The following is a 20,536-nucleotide window of genomic DNA, read 5'->3' as shown; positions in this document are numbered from 1 at the left end:
GAGCTCCATCAGTAAGCGGAGGCTACTGGTGAGCGCTACTACTCAAGTCTCTCATCAAGATCCTGTACTACCTTGTCGGTCCATCTACGCTGGACCGGTTCGGCTGCTTCCTGCAGTGCTTTGATAGACTCTGGGGCTGAGGGTTGTTTTTATGGACGAAGCATGGCTCGGAACATGACATTCCTTCAGACAGTTAGGGAAGCCCACGCCCATGTTCGCCTTAGATGGTAGTCTTCTCCCCAGTATCAGATGTGAGACACTACCTTAACCCTCACAGTATCTGGTAACCACAGTGAGACCATTTCCTTTTGATTTTTCGTTCACCTTTTACACCTGTGTTTTGGGTCATCCCTGGCTAGTATGTCATAATCCTTCTATTAATTGGTCTAGTAATTCTATCCTATCCTGGAACGTTTCTTGTCATGTGAAGTGTTAATGTCTGCTATCCCTCCTGTTTCTTCTGTCCCTTCTACTCAGGAGGAACTTGGTGATTTTGACAGAGTGCCGGAGGAATATCATGATCTACGCACGGTCTTCAGTCGGTCCAGAGCCAACTCTCTCCTCCTCACCGGTCGTATGATTGTTGTATTGATCTCCTTCCGGGGACGACTCCCCCTCGGGTAGACTATACTCTCTGTCGGCTCCCGAACGAGCTCTCGAGGATTATCTGTCTGTTTCTCTCGACGCCGGTACCGTGGTGCCTTCTTCCTCTCCCGCCGGAGCGGGGTTTTTCTTTGTTAAGAAGAAGGACGGTACTCTGCGCCCCTGCGTGGATTATCGAGGCTGAATGACATAAACGGTTAAGAATCGTTATCCGCTTCCCCTTATGTCGTCAGCCTTCGAGATTCTGCAGGGAGCCAGGTGCTTTACTAAGTTGGACCTTCGTAACGCTTACCATCTCGTACGCATCAGAGAGGGGACGAGTGGAAGACGGCGTTTAACACTCCGTTAGGGCATTTTGAATACGGGGGTCTGCCGTTCGGTCTCGCTAATGCTCCAGCTGTCTTTCAGGCATTAGTTAATGATGTACTGAGAGACATGCTGAACATCTTTGTTTTCGTTTACCTTGACGATATCCTGATTTTTTCACCGTCACTCGAGATTCATGTTCAGCACGTTCGACGTGTACTCCAGCGCCTTTTAGAGAATTGTCTCTACGTGAAGGCTGAGAAGTGCGCCTTTCATGCTCCTCTGTCACATTTCTCGGTTCTGTTATTTCCGCTGAAGGCATTCAGTGGATCCCGCTAAGGTCCAGGCTGTCAGCGATTGGCCCGTTCCTAAGTCACGTGTCGAGTTGCAGCGCTTTCTCGGTTTCGCTAATTTCTATCGGCGTTTCATTCGTATTCGGTCAAGTGGCTGCCCCTCTCACAGCTCTGACTTCTGTCAAGACTTGCTTTAAGTGGTCCGGTTCCGCCCAGGGAGCTTTTGATCTCCTCAAGAAGCGTTTTACATCCGCCCCTATCCTTGTTACTCCTGACGTCACTAAACAATTCATTGTCGAGGTTGACGCTTCAGAGGTGGGCGTGGGAGCCATTCTGTCCCAGCGCTTCAGTCTGACGATAAGGTCCATCCTTGCGCTTACTTTTCTCATCGCCTGTCGCCATCGGAACGCAACTATGATGTGGGTAACCGCGAACTGCTCGCCATCCGCTTAGCTATAGGCGAATGGCGACAGTGGTTTGAGGGGGCGACCGTTCCTTTTGTCGTTTGGACTGACCATAAGAACCTTGAGTACATCCGTTCTGCCAAACGACTTAATGCACGTCAAGCTCGTTGGGCGTTGTTTTTCGCTCGTTTCGAGTTCGTGATTTCCTATCGCCCGGGAAATAAAAACACAAGCCTGATGCCTTATCCCGTCTCTTTAGTTCTTCTGTGGTTTCTACCGACCCCGAGGGGATTCTCCCTGAAGGGCGTGTTGTCGGGTTGACTGTCTGGGGAATTGAGAGACAGGTAAAGCAAGCACTCACTCACACTGCGTCGCCGCGCGCTTGTCCTAGTAACCTTCTGTTCGTTCCTGTCTCTACTCGTCTGGCTGTTCTCAGTGGGCTCATTCTGCCAAGTTAGCTGGCCACCCCGGCGTTCGGGTACGCTTGCTTCTATTCGCCAGCGGTTTTGGTGGCCTACTCAGGAGCGGACACGCGCCGTTTCGTGGCTGCTTGTTCGGACTGCGCGCAGACTAAGTCAGGTAACTCCTCCTGCCGGTCGTCTCAGAGCCTTCCCATTCCTTCTCGACCATGGTCTCACATCGCCTTAGACTTTATTACCGGTCTGCCTTCGTCTGCGGGGAAGACTGTGATTCTTACGGTTATCGATAGGTTCTCTAAGGCGGCACATTTCATTCCCCTCGCTAAGCTTCCTTCCGCTAAGGAGACGGCACAAATCATTATTGAGAATGTGTTCAGAATTCATGGCCTTCCGTTAGACGCCGTTTCAGACAGAGGCCCGCAATTCACGTCACAGTTTTGGAGGGAGTTCTGTCGTTTGATTTGGTGCTTCCGTCAGTCTCTCTTCCGGGTTTCATCCCCAGTCTAACGGTCAAGCAGAAAGGGCAAATCAGTCGATTGGTCGCATATTACGCAGCCTTTCGTTTCGAAACCCTGCGTCTTGGCAGAACAGCTCCCCTGGGCTGAGTACGCTCACAACTCGCTTCCTTCGTCTGCTACCGGGCTATCTCCGTTTCAGAGTAGTCTTGGGTACCAGCCTCCTCTGTTCTCGTCCCAGCTCGCCGAGTCCAGCGTTCCCTCCGCTCAGGCTTTTGTCCAACGTTGTGAGCGCACCTGGAGAGGGTCAGGTCTGCACTTTGCCGTTACAGGGCGCAGACTGTGAGAGCCGCCAATAAACGTAGGATAAGAGTCCTAGGTATTGTCGCGGTCAGAGAGTGTGGCTTTCCACTCGTAACCTTCCCCTTACGACAGCTTCTCGCAAGTTGACTCCGCGGTTCATTGGTCCGTTCCGTGTCTCTCAGGTCGTCAATCCTGTCGCTGTGCGACTGCTTCTTCGCGACATCTTCGTCGCGTCCACCCTGTCTTCCATGTCTCTTGTGTCAAGCCTTTTCTTCGCGCCCCCGTTCGTCTTCCCTCCCCCCCCCCGTCCTTGTCGAGGGCGCTCTATTTACAAGGTACGGAAGATCATGGACATGCGTTCTCGGGGACGTGGTCACCAGTACTTAGTGGATTGGGAGGGTTACGGTCCTGAGGAGAGGAGTTGGGTTCCATCTCGGGACGTGCTGGACCGTTCGTTGATTTGATTTTCCTTCGTTGCCGCCAGGGTTCCCTCGAGTGCGCCAGGAGGCGCTCGGTGAGTGGGGGGGTACTGTCGTTTTTGTCTTTGATCATCATGTCTTGTCCCTGTGCTTCCCTCTGCTGGTCTTATTAGGTTCTTTCCTCTTTCTATCCCTCTCTCTCCACCTTCCTCTTTCCCTCTCTCGCTCTCTCTCTCTATCGTTCCTTCCTGCTCCCAGCTGTTTCTCATTCTCCTAACGACCTCATTTACTCTTTCACACCTGTCCCCTATTTTGCCCTCTGATTAGAGTCCCTATTTCTCCCTCTGTTTTCCGCTTCTGTCCTTGTCGGATTCTTGTTTGATGTTTGCTGTCCTGTGTCCTTGTTCCGCCCTGTCGTGTTTTTGCCTTCTTCAGATGCTGCGTGTGAGCAGGTGTCTATGTCAGCTACCGGCTGCTCGGCCATGGAAACCCATTTCATGAAGCTCCCGACGAACAGTTCTTGTGCTGACGTTGCTTCCAGAGACAGTTTGGAACTCGGTAGTGAGTGTTGCAACCGAGGCCAGACGATTTTTACGTGCTACGCTCTTCACCATTCTGTTAACTTGTGTGGCCTACCACTTCGCAGCTGAGCCATTGTTGCTCCTAGACTTTCTACTTCACAACAGCATTTACAGTTGACCGGGGCAGCTCTAGCAGGGCAGATATTTAACCAACTGACTTGCTGGAAGAGTGGCATCCTATGACAGTGCCATGTTGAAAGTCACTGATCTCTTCAGTAGGGCTATTCTACTACCAATGTTTGTCTATGGAGATTGCATGGCGGTGTGCTCAATTTTAAACACCTGTCAGCAGGTGTGGCTGAAATAGCTGAATCCACTAATTTGAAGGGGTGCCCACATACATTTGTATATACAGTAGCAGTAAAAAGTTTGGACACAGCTACTCATTCAAGGGTTTTCCGTTATTTTTACTATTTTCTACATTGTAGAATAATAGTGAAAACATCAAAACTATGAAATAACACATATGGAATCCTGTAGTAACCAAAAAAGTGTTAAACAAATCAAAATATATTTTAGATTTGAGATTCTTCAAAGTAGCCACCCTTTACGCAGTGGTCTAAGGCACTGCATCACAGTGCTAGCTGTGCCACTAGAGATTCTGGGTTCGAGTCCAGGCTCTGTCGTAGCCGGCTGCGACCGGGAGGCCCATGGGGCGGCGCACAATTGGCCCAGCGTCGTCCGGGTTAGGGGAGGGTTTGGCCGGCAGGGATATCCTTGTCTCATCGCGCGCTAGCAACTCCTGTGGCGGGCCGGGCGCAGTGCACGCTGACACGGTCGCCAGGTGTACTGTGTTTCCTCCGACACATTGGTGCGGCTGGCTTCTGGGTTGGATGGGCATTGTGTCAAGAAGCAGTGCGGCTTGGTTGGGTTGTGTTTCAAAGGACGCATGGCTCTCGACCTTCGCCTCTCCCGAGTCCGTAGGGAGTTGCAGCGATGAGACAAGACTGTAACTACTACCAATTGGATACCATGAAATTGGGGAGAAAAAAAGGGGTAAAAATACAACAACAACAAAAAAATCCGCCCTTTGCCTTGATGACAATTTTGCACGCTCTTGGCATTCTCTCAACTAGCTTCATGAGGTAGCCACCTGGAATGCATTTCAATTAAAAGTTAATTTGTGTAATTTCTTTCCTTCTTAATGCATTTGAGCCAATCAGTTTTGTTGTGACAAGGTAGGGATGGTATACAAATCAAATCAAATCAAATCAAGTTTATTTTATATAGCCCTTTGTACATCAGCTAATATCTCGAAGTGCTGTACAGAAACCCAGCCTAAAACCCCAAACAGCAAGCAATGCAGGTGTAGAAGCACCTGCACAGAAGATAGCCCTATTTGGTAAAAGACCAAGTCCATATTATGGCAAAAACAGCTAAAATAAGCAAAGAGAAATGACAGTCCATCATTACTTTAAGACATGAAGGTCAGTCAATTCGGAAAATTTCAATAACTTTGAAAGTTTCTTCAAGTGCAGTCGCAAAAACCATCAAGCACGATGATGAAACTGGCTCTCATGAGGACCACCACAGAAAAGGAAGACCCAGCGTTACCTCTGCTGCAGAGGATATTAAGTTCATCAGATTTACCAGAAATTACAGTCCAAATAAATGCTTCACAGAGTTCAAGTAACAGACACATCTCAAAATCAAACGTTCAGAGGAGACAGCATGAATCAGGCATTCATGGTCGAATTGCTGCAAAGAAACCACTACTAAATGACACAAATAAGAAGAAGAGACTTGCTTGGGCCAAGATACACAAGCAATGGACATTAGACCAGTGGAAATCAGTCCTTTGGTCTGATGAGTCCAAATTTGAGATGTTTGGTTCCGCCCTGTCTTTGTGAGACGCAGAGTAGATGAACGGCCTCCACAATCACCCGACCTCAACCCAATTGAGATGGTTTGGGATGAGTTGGACCGCAGAGTGAAGGAAAAGCAGCCAACAAGTGCTCACCATATGTGGGAACTCCTTCAAGACTTTTGGAAAAGCATTCCAGGTGAAGCTGGTTGAGAGAATGCCAAGAGTGTGCAAAGCTGTCATCAAGGCAAAGGGTGGCTACTTTGAAGAATCTAAATTCAAAAATATATTTTGATTTGTTTAACACTTTTATGGTTACTACTTGATTCCATATGTGTTATTGTATAGTTTTGATGTGTTCACTATTATTCTACAATGTAGAAAATAGTCAAAATAAAGAAAAACCCTGGAATGAGTAGGTGTGTCCAAACTTTTGACTGGTACCTTATAGTGTACCTGAATGTGTCCAATAGTAACTCTCGTTTGCAACAGTTGGGCTAATGATTACACCCTAGATCAGCTTGCTAGATGCAGGCAAGAGTGTGCAAGGCGGTACTGAACACGTCAATGTCTGTCACCTTGATTACTCAAATTTCTCTCGACCTTTGCATCTACTTTCATTCATCGTCTCGGTTGTAGGAACCCCATGATGGGTACGGTGGAAATTTGAGTGTCATGTAGTAGCCTAAACCTATCGATGTTACATTGAACTGGGTGAATGGAATATGCTGTACTAGGAATAAGGCCATGCTCATTCCAAAAAAATCCCCCTCCCTCATCTTAGTAAATGGTACCAACCACTGATGGGGCGATTTAGAATTTTCTGCAGTTAGTATTTACTGATTGCCAGAAAAAGTTAACACAATTGCATCCATTTCTCACGTGACAGTGAATTTTGTACTCGCTGATGACATTTTGTATTTCAAGTGTTGCAAAAGGTGGTCTAAGGCAAGAAAATGATCAAACGTATTTGAGCGGTTGATCATTTAGTGTTCTGCTATAGATGCACTGTGCGTTTGAACATGGATCCAAAATGTGCTTGTACGTTATTGAGAAAAAAACAACACAACAACTCTCCTTCTTAGGAGAAAGTAACCTGCAGTCGGGCAGTATGGAGAGATTTTAGAGGGGAGGATGTTTAATAAAACCACATCCCTCATCCCCAAGATGGAGAAACATTTCATCTTCAGCATTTTGTCTGGGCATGTGATGGATGAAGGGGCTTGGCGATATACACCTCGTCCTCATCCAGGCAGGCTAAGAGATCATAACTAAAGACATGGCAGACAAAGATTATCTCCAACATCCGTTATAGCTGCATTTGTCAGCCACCATCATCCCGCAAAGACAACTTTGTCACATCTCCCTCCGACGCCAACATAACCTTGCTTTGATAAAAGGCCCCTGGCCGGCCATCTAAAACAACTGCACTGTTTCTGACACTAATATGGCATTTTACAAGGGCGCCTCAGTGGCAACCTGCAGATATCAATTACATCCAGCTGAAGGAAGCAGTGTGACTGCAACACGACGGACTCCATTGAGTTACAACACCATGAAACTCCAGGGAGACTGTTCAGGGTGAATCAATGATACAGAAGACTGATCAGCGGCACAGAAAGCACGGGCTCTACGTGGAAACTTAAGAGAGTGAAATTACAGAGTGAGATTTAATATCATCATCTTGAGCAAACTATTTCTGTGGTGCGCTCTATTCAAACTGAAGCAGGTGAAGCAAATGTCAGATCAAAGTCAAATTTGACAATGGAATGAGAAAAGGAAACCGCATTGTTCAGCCATCTTTCACATTACGCAAGCACGCGTGGATAACTTCCAAATACAACGTTGACAATAGCTGCTCATATCAGGAGACAAACAGATTGTCCCGTGTTCGTTTCAGATGTGATACAAAGTTGCATTTTGTCTGTGTTGGTGTTGTTGTGCTGATACTGTCAGGCATTGTTATGCTGGATTTGTGGTATTTTTGGGGGGGTATTAAATCGTACATTGGAGCACACAGAGTTCAAGGCTTTAATCGACCGATGGTGGGATCCTCTGCTGCCGCTTGTCTTTGTTTAAGGGGGAGTAACTCTGATCTTTCTGCCTGCAACCGTAACATATTCACAGGTAAGACAGTCCATAAACACATGGACCAAAAAGGCACTTGTTTTCTTATCCTACTTAGGCATAGAGGGGTGTGTGTGTGTGTGTGTGTGTGTGTGTGTGTGTGTGTGTGTGTGTGTGTGCTGTGTGGTGTGTGTGTGTGGTGTGTGTGTGTGTGTGTGTGTGTGTGTGTGTGTGTGTGTGTGTGTGTGTGTGTTGTGTGTGTGGTGCTAATGTGTGCAGAGTACAAACCCAGAAGCAGAGCTTAGTTTTATAATACACCTTGAAGGGATTTAATGCTCCTGTGAGGGATCAGATGCAAAGTCATAACAGGAAATGAAAACATGGCAACAGAACACACTTCCTCAACCATTTGAACTATTGAGATCTGATAGAGCTTAGGAGTGACTAAATGTTACATACACCTTCACATCTAGGGAACATTTCCCTATACTGTAGGCTACAGTAGGTTATTTTTTGTAGCGATTGTTCTTTCATATTTTGTTACAGTAGGAGCGGCAGATAAGTTGATATGTTCACTCCACATACTGTTACAAGCCCAGGTAATATTTAGTTATTCTGTCTGTGCCCCTCCTCTACACCCACCTCTGTCTGCTGCTCCTGTACATATGGTCCGATCCCTGGGAGGAAGTCGGCATTTACTAATACAAACCTCGAGGAAACCCTACGAATCCTCAGGGCGCACGTTTCTGCGCGGCCCAAAACACAAAAGCTATGCAAATCTGCCCAGACAGTGTTTATCTACCGTCGGTTTCGTTTGCACCACGGGAACCAGCATTGTGTCCTGAACTGCGATTATCGCATGTAATTTTACACTAGAATACGTACAGGAAACAGTGTGCTGATCTCTAACAAAGCAGGGAGAGAGCCTATATCTGCTCAAACAGACAGCGATCTGACGGCAGAGCCAAAATGACAGGTTTAGCTGTAGGGTATTAACCGACAAACCTACAAGGTTTTTCCCTTTTTTATTTCTTGTGTGCACTGAACAGTATCTCCTCAAAGTGTTCCTTGTTTATCTGCTCTGTTTGTTTTATAAACCCAACTCCCCTTCCAGGAAAAGTGCATCCTCATTCCGGTTAATCTTCACTCTCTGTGTTTCTTGTGTCCACCGAGATCCATGTAACCATACTAAGGTGCAGCTGGATCAAAAATGTGTATATTTCACAAAGACTCTACTTACTAATGTGTTTGTTGTGTGTGTGTGTGTGTTGTGTGTGTGTGTGTGTGTGTGTGTGTGTGTGTGTGTGTGTGTGTGTGTGTGTGACAGTGATAGGCACAGCACACTCTGCCAATACAACACGTTTTGAGAATGAGGACTGCAAGTCATTACACTGTTGTGCTCCTCTGCTGATACAAAGTCTAGTTAGTACCCAGTCTGAAATCTGAAACCCGAGGGAGAGATGAGAGATCAAATTGTTGATGGTGCCATTTCTCTACAGCTGCTAGAGGAACGTATCTTATGGAGACTGTTAAACTACTGCAAAGGTCAAACAAAGGTCACCTCCCACTGGGCACGTTTCATTGAAATTACATGGAGACAACGTTGATTCAACCAGTGTGTGAATACTATGATTAAATCTTTCTGTCCCTGATCTATTGTATGAACTCGTGTAAAAGTTGGCTGTGTGACATTATCAAGAGAACCTCATATAATAGTATCGTTTCAGTCCAAAATACTCATTGCGTGACATGTTAATTGTGTTATTTATTGAGTTGCTCAGTGTCGACCGTCAGCAGTTAGGATCAAATGGAACAGACACCCTTCTGACTCGTTTCCAGGAAGACAGGCACAAGCGCATTCATTCCCATCATGAAGGCAACACTGATTCTTTCAGTGCAGACACTCCAAAGGCCAGTCACAAGCCTAGCTTGGGGCTCACAGCACAATAAACACCCTTACGGCTTATCATCACCCTCATCATCATCATTATATGATGATTCGCAGTCATCAGTATGACACCAGTTTTTTTTTTATAGACTTTTATCTTCTTTTTTTTTTTTTTTTTACATCTTGATGTGTATCAATGAAGAAGGAAAGCTAATGTTCTTTTGTGTGTACCCTACATGTAATCTATCATTTTATGTAATATGTTACAATATAATGTTGCACCTTATATAACCTTGTAAACACAGAATGTTGTGCAAGGTGAGTATTTAGTTACAGTATTTCATCTGAGCACCTATAAGTGTGTTGTTTATTTTCTTCACCGGAAAATAGTAACCACAGAGAATTATCGAAGTTAGCCCCAGTCTTTTCCCTGCGTCTGTGTACTTCCATGCGAAACAAACACACAATCACAAATCCATGACTGTTAACAAGAACTGCGTTAAGATTTATTTTACAATTGAGAAATAAACTAAATGAAACAAACTAATCGGTGCTAGAAATATTTTTTTTTTTACAATATCATTGATAAAACATTGAAATGTATAGTCATTGTGCATCGCTTAATTCATTTTCACACCATATCATGCATCAAATTGGATGCAAGTATAATTAAAATCATTTCTGTAAACCAAGCCAAAGAAGCTAAATTCTTATTTCTTAAAAAATGACATTTTTGTGGATCTACAGTATATATCTATATACACATTTTATTTTTTTATTTTTATTTTTTAAATATAAAATGATGATATAAAAGTTAAAGAATGCACACACCTTTAAGTACAAAGAATGTTGAGCTATTGCAAATGGCAAGATATGTCTTATGGAGTATGACATTTCACTGTGAGTCATTTACATGTAAAGGACTGTTCTTTTAATGGTTGAATTCAAAGCGGCAACATTTTTAAAAAGGAGCTTGTAACAAACCATACAATTGGAAAATTACTATAAGTGATACTTCACATTAAAAAAAAAAGTGTTTTGAGCAAACTTGCATACTGTACGGCCATTCATTTTCACTGATTGATATGTAACCGGAAGCAGCATTTCAATTACTCTGAATGTTTACATGATCTGTTTATTTTTGTAATACACTGACAGATTTCTGAGCAGGCCATTCTTTATCAAAGATGTTGCAGTGTGACAAGAACCGAGAGAAGAAAATAATTTATCTTTCAAATTAAAACAGATTTTGACAAATGCAGAATATCTTAAAACATGTTCTCTTTACAAATAAAATGTTAAACGTCTATAAGGTGCTACTTCAGTCTTTCAAGGGGTTCTTCCATTCTTTTGGTGTGAACAATGAATTTTCACCTTCTTCATATCAAGTATTGTACAGTTTTCTTTTCCCCCTAATTCATTTTCTGGTCACCACTTTATTCACCATTGAAACAGTAGTCGTTTTTTTTGTCATGAAAAGATAAAAAAAAAACTTGTGTTTAACCTTGGTTCACTAAAATACATGCACAGATCAGACAAATAGCATATAAATACATTACAAAATAAGTGTTAAAAAAAGCTTGGCAAAAAAAAAAAATCGAATAAGACATGGTCCAGTCAGGCAGTATCACAACAAAAAATAAGACTGATTTCTGGCGGCTCAGTTCGGCCCAGTGCAGTAACGGTGAACAATGTTATCTTAGTGCAATGAAATTCTGGTCAGTTACACAGCCGTCTTTCTGTCTGTTTATCTGTCTCTTCCCTCAGCTCCAGACCYCTCTACTACTTCTCCAGTTTCTCAAGAGCAGTGACGAACACCAGGTGATCTTCTGGTGACTTGCCATGGGTCTTGCTGAGGTGCAGTTTGACCGCGTGCTTGCTGACGAATGTCCGATTGCAAAGCCTGCACTGGTAAACTGAGCYAGTGTCGTCGTCTGGTGCRGTCARGGATGCCAGGGTGCTGCCAAAAGTCATTTTGTCTGTGATCACCTTGGAGGCAGCCTGCTGCTCCCGTAGGTGCTCATTGGACAGCTTGGACAGGTCCTTCAAGCTGAAGCCCAGGTGAGACTCCAGGTGGCCGATGTAGGCRGACGCAGTCCTGAACTGCGAGGCACAGTCACCGCAGAGGAACACAGGCTGGCAGGAGTCCATGTTCTTCAGGAACTTGGTCCCRCCAGTCCGCCGGAGCTGGTACTTGACGTTGGCCAGCCAGTGAGAGATGGTGGTCATGGAGAGGCCTGTGAACTTGCAGATGTGAACCCGCTCTTGGGGACCGAGGTCCGTCATGGCGTAGCGGCCCTCCGCGGTCTCCCGCAGGCTAGAGCAGAACTGAGCCTGGAGGATGAGGAGGTGCTGGGGGTTCCAGTTGGACTGCCGCCCTTTCCTCTTCTGGACCGGGGAGAGGTCCTCCAGAGCATCCTCGAACGCACTGCCGTCTGCGTCCGACTTCTCTGAGATGGATGACGGGGCAGAGGACTTGGGTGTCAGCCTGCCTGTAAGGTTCTTTACCATGTCTGAGATGTCCATCAAAGCATTCTCTCTCAGAGGAGAAGAAATGTCAGACAGAGACAGGCTTGACATTATGGGTTTGTTACCATTTATGCTGCTGTTGCTGTTGATGACAGTGCTGCTGTTGCTGTTGCTGTTGCTGTTGTTGCTGTTGCTGTTTTTGGACTTCCTCAGGTCCATAGGCTGGTCGTTGTTCTCGTACTGATAGTAGCGGTTGATGGGCTCGGCTTGCTTGGCTTGAGTCTGGTTGAAGGCCGGCTTCTCCATCACGCTGTTGCTGATCTTGTAGAGCATGGCCAGCGGGTCGCCAGCAGGGCTGATGGGCTTGGAGGCCTTGCCCAGGTGGTTGTTCATGATTGACTGAAGTGCGCTGAGGGGGTTGATGAAAGGCCTCTCTGGTGAGTGATCGGTGATGATGCCCAAGCTGTTGGTGCCGTTGGTGATGGGTGACTGGCGAGTCTCTGGGCCGTTCTTTGAATGGCTGTGGTGGTTGTCTACCAGGCTCTCTTTGGGCTCCTTTTTGCAGACCAGCTCCGACTCTAAATTTCCAGGGCTGCTGTTCCTCACGAGGGGCTTCCCGACAGTGAGGTCATTGGGCGCTGATTGGTGGTCCCTCTGCTCTTTCAGTACAGGAGACGGCGACTTGATGGAGGATGGATGCCTGTGGCGGTCCAAGCTGACCATCTTCTCCTCTTTCTCTTTCTTCACAGCAGCAGCAACAGCTTTCCTTGTGACCTTCTCCACCAGCTCTTCCATGGCAGTAACATTGCTCCTGAGAGAGGGCGGAGATGCGGGGCTCCTGGGGGAGTGGCTGACTGAGCCTGAGTCCTGGGTCACCAGGCCGCGGAGCCCGCTGTTGAACACCGGCTGGATCTGCACACTCTGGACTGAGGAGTGCAGTGCTGCATGCTTCATGTGGCCCTGGAGCTGGTAAGCAGCGTGGATGCTGGGGTAGCCACCACCCCACTGGGGCGTGCCCGTCTGGGCCTTGCTGATGGCACTGGACACAGTGTTCTCCAGGGACTTGAGGATGTCCAAACCTCCTTTAGGAGCCTCCTCCAGGTCCTCCTCTGTCAGATACTTATACGACCCAGCGTTCACCTCAGTCTTCTCACCTGGCTCTTCCTTCTCCTCTTTGATCATTTTCTCCCCGGGTTCACTTGCCTCCATCCTCTCGTCTTCCGGTTCTCTCTTTTCGTCAGAGCCGCAGGAGAGTGCAGGGGAGACAGGCTGAGATTTGACGCTGGGGACGGGAAGCCTGGTGGTGGTGGGTGGCAGAGGGATGGATTGGATCTTCTCCTCCACCACTGGGTCAAACACTAGCTGCTTGCCCTTTTTTGAGGCGGAGTTGGTGACCTTGAGGAAGTGGCCTGTGACCATCATGTGGGCAGTCAGCTGCTGCAGTGTATCGTGGGAGCTCCCGCACTCCATACACTTCAGGATCTGGGCCTTGCGAGCCTCAAACTGCCAAGTGTAGCTGGCACCGTTCTGATAGCCGTAGCGGTTGTTGGGTGTGACATAGGGGTTTGTCGTGGACTTGGGGTCTTTCCCAACGTCCCCTTGGTGCATGTGGCCACCGCTACCATGGACAGAGTCTGGGGAGCATGGGGATACCAGGGCATCCTGGAGGGCTCTTTTTTTGGCAGAGGACATCAGTTTAGTGGCCAGGGCTGGCACTGGTTCTTTGAGGGGCACTTTCTGGTAATGCTTGGTCTTGATCATGTGGACGCTCAGGTCCTGCAGAGACTCGAAGGAGTGGCCGCAGTACATACACTTGAGCACCTTCTGAGCATCCTCTTTCCCCTCCATCTCCATCAGGGAGCGCTTGCGGGGCTTGGACCAGCGCTTGCCCCGCTCTTCCTCCTTGTCCTTGTTGTCGTCACGGTAGTGGCCCGACTCGTTCATGTGGACCGTGAGSCCCACCAGCGTGTCGTAGGCGCCGCTGCAGTCTTTGCAGCGGAACTTGCTGGCGCCGGTGAAGACTGAGCCGTAGAGCTTGTTGTTYTGGCGGTAGAGCTGCACCGTGCTGAACAGGCTGGGCTCAGGCAGCAGTTGGTAAGGGGTATGCTGGAAGGTCTTAGCCAAGGCTGCCTGGTGCCAGTCATAGGCCACAGCCCCACCGTTACTAGCACCACCACCGCCACTGCTGGTGCCACTGTTGCTACTGATGGAGGTAGCCGCGGTGCCGTTAGAGCTGCCACTGCCACTGCTTGTATGGTGGTTGGCGGTGGCAGTACTTCTTCTCCCATTGTGGTGGTGGCTGCTAGCATTGCTGTTCTCACTATTGTTGTTGTTGTGTGTGGTGGTAGTGGTGGGGCTGGTGGCGGTGGGGATGGCGCCAGCAGTAGCCGGTGTGGCTTTCATGATGTCCATGGCAATGCTGGACCAGGAGGCATCTGAGATCAGGTTTGCATAGACAGCTTTCATCTGAGCCAGGCTGTCCCTCAGGGAGAGRCCATTGTTCGGTCCAGAGGGGAGGGGSGCYTCCTCCYTCTCATGGCCATCCCTGGAGGAGGTGCTCTTGAAGTCTGTGAGMCGGTCGCTGGCATCGCTGAGCGGGGAGCCGTAGCCRGCGTCTGGGTTGGTGCCGTTRCTGAGTGGAGAGGCCCGGTAGCTGGGCGGCTGGCCTCCATCCTCTTCCTCGTTGCAAAGGTACGCRGTGTCCTCCCCGTTCAGTGACAGCCCGTCATCCTGCAGGTGTTCCTCATCGACTGCTCCTGCCTTAAACTCGTCCTCTGGTGAGTACGCTGGAAGAGAGAGCGAAAAGAGAAAAGGGAAAAAGGAGGTCAGCAAAGTGAAATAAAAGATTTACAATGCACTAACACGACCACTGACAAAACATAGCGATGAATAATCTGTGGCAGGAAATATGGGCTTTTATCTGTGTGTGTGTGTGTGCGCGCACGTGTACGTCTGAGTGTCAGTGGGGAAGAAATCTAGTTTCATAGAGAAAAAAAAGACAAAGTGTTGACATTTTCTTTCTTAACTCGCTATTTCATTGCCCATGCCTCCTGCTCCCTAGGATATCGCTAACTGCTTGGCCTTGTTAGCCAACCGCTTGACTCTCCTCCTTTCCTTCTCCCCCATGCCTTATCTCTACACCCAATCATTCCCACACACCCACACAGTGAACTTCACTTTATTTAGTCATTCACATGGTGAGCTTACGCAACCGATCAGGAGGGAGGGAAACAAAACAAGCATTCTGGGATGTTGCAGCGTCTCCTTCACCCACACTCGTGTGCCAAAGGCCACTCTCACGGAGTTAACAAATAAAATGATATGAAATACCAGACAGTACTGTCAAGTCATCTCTACAACGTCAAACAGGGGCGTGACACTCCTTGACCGTTACGTTAGACAGCTTATTGAGAGGCGGAAGTGGAAATGAGTCATACTATACATTGCGTTCTGTATTCTTTTCCTCGACACACACAGCGTGCAAACAACTTATCTTCAAAAACAGGGGATGAAACCTAAGAACGTACAGGATAGACAGCATAATGTAACAGGTACGAGAGAGAGAGAGAGAGAGAGAGAGCGAGGGAAAGAATATGGGAAATATTGTGAGCGTGTCTGTGAGCAAGTAGAGCGTAGGAGAGGCAGGAGAGAGCTGGTGAGCAATAAAGCCAGGGAGAGGTGGGTGGGGGGGGGGGACAGAGTAAAAAGAGGTGGAGACAGGAAAGACGGCCCCCTCAGTTCTCCCTTTATCTCCTTCCTCCATGGTGAGACGTGTGTCCTAGATGCCAGCATCAGTCTCTCCTGATGAAACAGATGTGCGCTCAGCTTCAAACAGCACGCTAACCTGTCATATCATAATCTAAGTGGACATAATACCTGATATATGTACACTGGCACCATTTACTGCTGCCTGAGAGGAGACGGGAGGGAAAAAAGGCGAGCAGCTGCATACAGAAGTGTGTGTGTGTGTTTGTGCCTGCATTGGTGTGTGCCATTCGCATGTTCTCATACATGTACGTTTTAACACGGTAGCTTTCGAACATAAAGGCCCTACCGTTGTCTATAGGTTTGTATTTTCTGTCTATGACTGATATGCCCTTCTCTCCAAAACGAGCCACATACTGTATTCTGCTCCTTCTCTTGATTCCTGACAGGATTTGGAGGGAAACGAGCGCAGCACAGGAGAACCTGGCTGTGTTTCAATCCCACTGACAGACAGAAGCTGAGACAGTTCCTAAAACTCTGAAAATCCCTAACACAGCAGATTAGCATTAGCTATATACTGTACAAACTCTAACTGTAAGACGTTTCCCCATTATTATGCCAGCCTTCCCCTCACCAACGGCCAACCTGTGCTCGAAAAGAAAGAGGACTATGAAATCATACAGTAAAATGGCTATTCAGTCGTCAGTAGCCTCTGATCAGTTCCAGTGAACCCATGTGAATAACTATGTCCACAACACCGGTGCCAAAAACGGCATTTTGGCTGCCCTGCAAATCTACGGAATGAAAGGGGGAATGGAACGGATGAAAAATATCTGTGAGTGAATGGCAAAATACAGGCCGAGGCAGGGAGGGGAGGGGCAGGGAATGGTGAACGACAGGACGTGAAGGAAACCCTTTGACGGTAACTGTCAATCAATGCTTATCCCCTCGTGTTGTCATGGAAACAACAAAGAGAGGGAAATCAAAGCCTGCAGACAAAAGAACGGCTTAAAACATCTGTAAAAATCACAGGTTGAAAAGTGGAAGGCTTCAGAAACCATAAATATGGGATCTTATGATGAAACTCATCTAAAAATTATGCCTAGGTAGAGAATTGCGAAACATAAAATCTATATCTTTTGACGCTGTGATTAAATCGCAAGATGACAACGCCCCCCCCCCCCCCCAAAAAAAACAACTAAACAGAAAAAGGACAGCTTTATCCGTTCAGCCATTCATGAAACCCGATCGAACACAACGACTCAAAATCCGACTGGTGACCGAATCACGCCTCCTCAATGTGTCCTAGACCTAGACACGCATATGAGGGGAGACGGGAGCGAGGGGAGGGGTTTGGCGTGCTGTCCCCGGTGGTTTAGCTTGCCGAGTGGGTGATGGCTGTGAGCGGGGCCATCTGCACGGGCGTAAAGGCGCCTGTCACTTCTGCTCCGGGACGCCTCGCCGTCAARGGGACAGGTGGTGGCGCGGCCAGGATGTGTCCGAGTCCTGTGCTGTCACAAACGGCCGGGATCAAGCCACGCCATGTCACGGCAACACACACACTAAACGCCAGGCCATTTCCGGGCACCACACACACTAAACGTTATCAACACCACGGAAGATCTACATTGTTTTGAGAAAAAAAAGTGGTTAGTGGACAGTCCATCTATATTATGTGCAACAAACGACACTATCAGTAACATGTTGACTGCACGTCTGTGGACATGTAACCGGGAAGCTTTAACTGTTACCAAACAAAGTAAACCCTAGTTTCGTCTCACGTTAGGGGGTTTCAGATGTGTGTAGTCTTGTTGGAGAGTAGACAGACAAAACAGACAGGGGTCTAGACGGTGTTATGATTAATTGGTCTGGGATGACTGTGTTCCTTTTCATTCTGTACTGTCTCAACATAATGTTAGGGCTGGAGGTGTAACACACACACACACACACACACACACTAGTCTGTTTCATTTGATTTGGGGAACGATAACAAATGAAATGTAATCACATGCGTATCAGCGCTTTAGCAGAGAGTAGGCTCAGCGTCATATCATTTCTTCTCAAACTTTGGCATCTTGGTCTGGCCCTTCCATTTTGTGTTTTTGTTGTCTTTCCGAAATCTGCTAGTTGTTAAATGAATTCATCTCTCCGTCAGGCTGGCGATGCCTCACCATTTGGCCGTGGTCAAACCCAAACAAAACAGATAAGAAAAGCAGAAAGGCGATGAAACGAGAGAGGGAGAGGGAGGGAGGGAGAGAACGGGGGATGAGACCAGTCAGTTACTCCGCCATCCGACCCCATTTCCCGTCCCCAACACCCCTCCTATTTCCTTACACACATCTCTCTATTTATCTGATGTGATTTTGGGAAGAGGGGTGCAATCACCGCAGTCATTTGCGCCACTAATGTCCAATCCCGGCCCCCTTCACTCATGTGATTTAGGCTGGTGTTGGAGTGGGCTAGTGGGGGTATGGGGAGCTGGGAGGGAGGTGGGGGCCAGTGGCCATTTAGCCCACGCTCTAATGGGAAACTGGCAGTCTTATTCCTTCCCCTACATTCTGTTTGTCACCCTGCTCCTCCATTACAGTCCTCTCAGCCCTGATGGCTTTGGACAGGAGCTGATCAAAAAGCCATGGCTTGACCTACGCGCCGTGGCAGCCCGACGAGAACGACTCGCGCCAGCCAGAGAGAGAGAGAGGGATGAGTGTATGTGAAGGGGGTGAGGAGGAAGGGTGGGGGGTGATAGCTCCTCGGACCGGGACAAGAGGGGAGGGGGGTTGTAAATAAAATGACATTATTATTTATTCTGTCCCGTCATGTAGAAAACCCAATTATGGTAATGTCTGCTGCCGGCCCGCCGTGTCAGAGAGATGGAGAGCAGACAGAGAGCATGCTGGGTTGTGGATTCCTCTGGAGCGGCTAACGCGAGAGAGCAGTGGCCTGCCTGCATGTCGGTCTGCCCACCGAGGCCCTCCCCTCCCCTCCGTCCCCTGACGGTACACTCTTAGAAAAATGGGATCCAAATGGGTTCTTCGGCTGTCCCCATAGGATAACTCTTTTTGGTTCCAGGTAGAACTATTCTGGGTAACATGTAGAATCCTCCGGGGAAAAGGTTCCATATGAAACCCAATAGGGTTCTACATGGAATCAAAAGGGTTCTTCCTGAGACCAAAAAGGTTCTTCAAAGTGTTCTCCTTTGGGGACAGCCGAATAACATTTTTAGGTTCTGGATAGCACCTTTTTGTCGACACAGAGGTACACAACAGCAGACCGGAATCTGGGCCTGGCACCCTGCACTCCCCACTCTCCATGATACAGTTGGTTGTTTACAGGACCGTATAGAGTAGGCTACATGCACTATAGATGTGTAAGAAAAAAACAGATATCTACTGTAAGTGTCTGGAGTTTAGCACCACCGGACGGACCATTTGACCTAAATTAAGAGGTAAAAAGTATTCGTAAGATATAGAGAAATCTAAATATATAGGACAATTATCAATTTCTGTAATACATGATTTGTTTCCCTTGCATCGTCTTCCTAAGTCCTGATATCTAGTCTGGAGATGTGAGTGATGTAGGTCCTCAAATAATTCCCCTCCACTGCCACCCCCACCTCTTTCCACCTCCTTTCCTTTTCCTACCCTATCCTCCCTCCCCTGCTTTTCTCTCTCTCTCTCTCGCTCGTCCTCCACACTGGTCCAACCACCGACGTCAGCCCCTCCCGAGTGGAAGAACACAACATATGGCCCAAGCACCTACAGAGCCTTAAATAACTGCTGCGCCATTCCAGCTCACCGTACCGATTTATCTCCAATCATTTGAGAAAACCTCCGACCGGAGCAGAGTGGAGGGGTGGCCACACACACTATTCCTGTAGACAGAGCCGGAGCGTGTGTGTGTGTGTGTGTGTGTGTGTGGACATGTTTAACAATACTTGTGGCGACCAGAAGTCCCCACAAGAACAGTAAACAAACCAACATTTGACCAACTGGGGACATTTTGACAGTCCCCACAAGGAAAAAGGCAATTTGTAAGGGATTTAGGGTTGGGTCAGAATTAGTGTTAGGGGTTAAAGGTTAGGTTTAGGAGTTAGGGTTTTGAGGTTAAGGTTAGGGCTAAGGTTAGGGGTTAATGAAAATAGGATTTTGAATGGGTATCAATTGTGTGTCCACAAAGTTGGCAGGGGGAGGGGGGGGGGGTGACAGCTGATCTATACACAACTCGCAAGGCATAGTTACAGTTACTGTAATGTGGACTCGTAACCTTTAATATTTTTGTTAGCTTAAGTGTTAGCCAAGGGTGACGAGTGAGGCGATGAAGTCATGTCAGCGGAATTTCTTCAGGATTTCTCCCTGTTCCCTTCCGCGTTCACACAGTAGTACCGCATCTTAGTGACTTCACTACAGCACGAAACACAATTATTATTCGTCAGATTCAAAATGTGAGAGTACGATGGGAAACCGTGTTGGGCCGTAACAGCTCGTACATGACAAATCTAGAGGACACGGAGAAGAAAACTACAGCCTGGCAGACTGGTAGCACTGTTCTGTGTGAAGGTTTAGACATATTGAAGGGGAGGTGTGAGGTGTACATGTACGGTATGTGTGTGTAGATACAAGAGGTAGGTTGTGTGTGCGTGTGTGTGCGTGTTCTTGGCTTGTTTCTCTGAAATTATCTTTGAGTCGGATATTAATAGACCTTGCTCTATAAATAAAACGGAAGCACCACACACACACACACACACACACAGACATCATTTCTGCACCATGCATTCTTGTACACTAACCCACACACCCAGATATTTATTTAGCAACATGTTT

The 20,536-nt window shown here is 47.5% G+C and overlaps 1 protein-coding gene across 2 annotated transcripts in view; it reads right to left on the bottom strand.

Annotated features, from left to right (window-relative positions):
- Positions 1–10,020: 10,020 nt before the first annotated feature.
- The window catches only part of LOC111965261 (teashirt homolog 1), a 34,649-nt gene continuing 24,133 nt past the window's right edge, over positions 10,021–20,536 (bottom strand). For both annotated transcript variants that reach the window (XM_023989336.2, XM_023989335.2), the window contains exon 3: positions 10,021–14,797. In XM_023989336.2, the coding sequence (XP_023845104.1) occupies positions 11,325–14,797 (3,473 nt within the window). In that variant the 3' untranslated portion in view covers positions 10,021–11,324. The remainder of the gene's footprint in view (positions 14,798–20,536) is intronic.

The sequence above is a fragment of the Salvelinus sp. IW2-2015 genome, linkage group LG6.1, assembly GCF_002910315.2.
Source record: "Salvelinus sp. IW2-2015 linkage group LG6.1, ASM291031v2, whole genome shotgun sequence".
Taxonomy (NCBI): Eukaryota; Metazoa; Chordata; class Actinopteri; order Salmoniformes; family Salmonidae; genus Salvelinus; species Salvelinus sp. IW2-2015.
The sequence above is the reverse complement of the archived record's forward strand: the minus strand, read 5'-3'. Positions and strand labels throughout refer to the sequence as shown.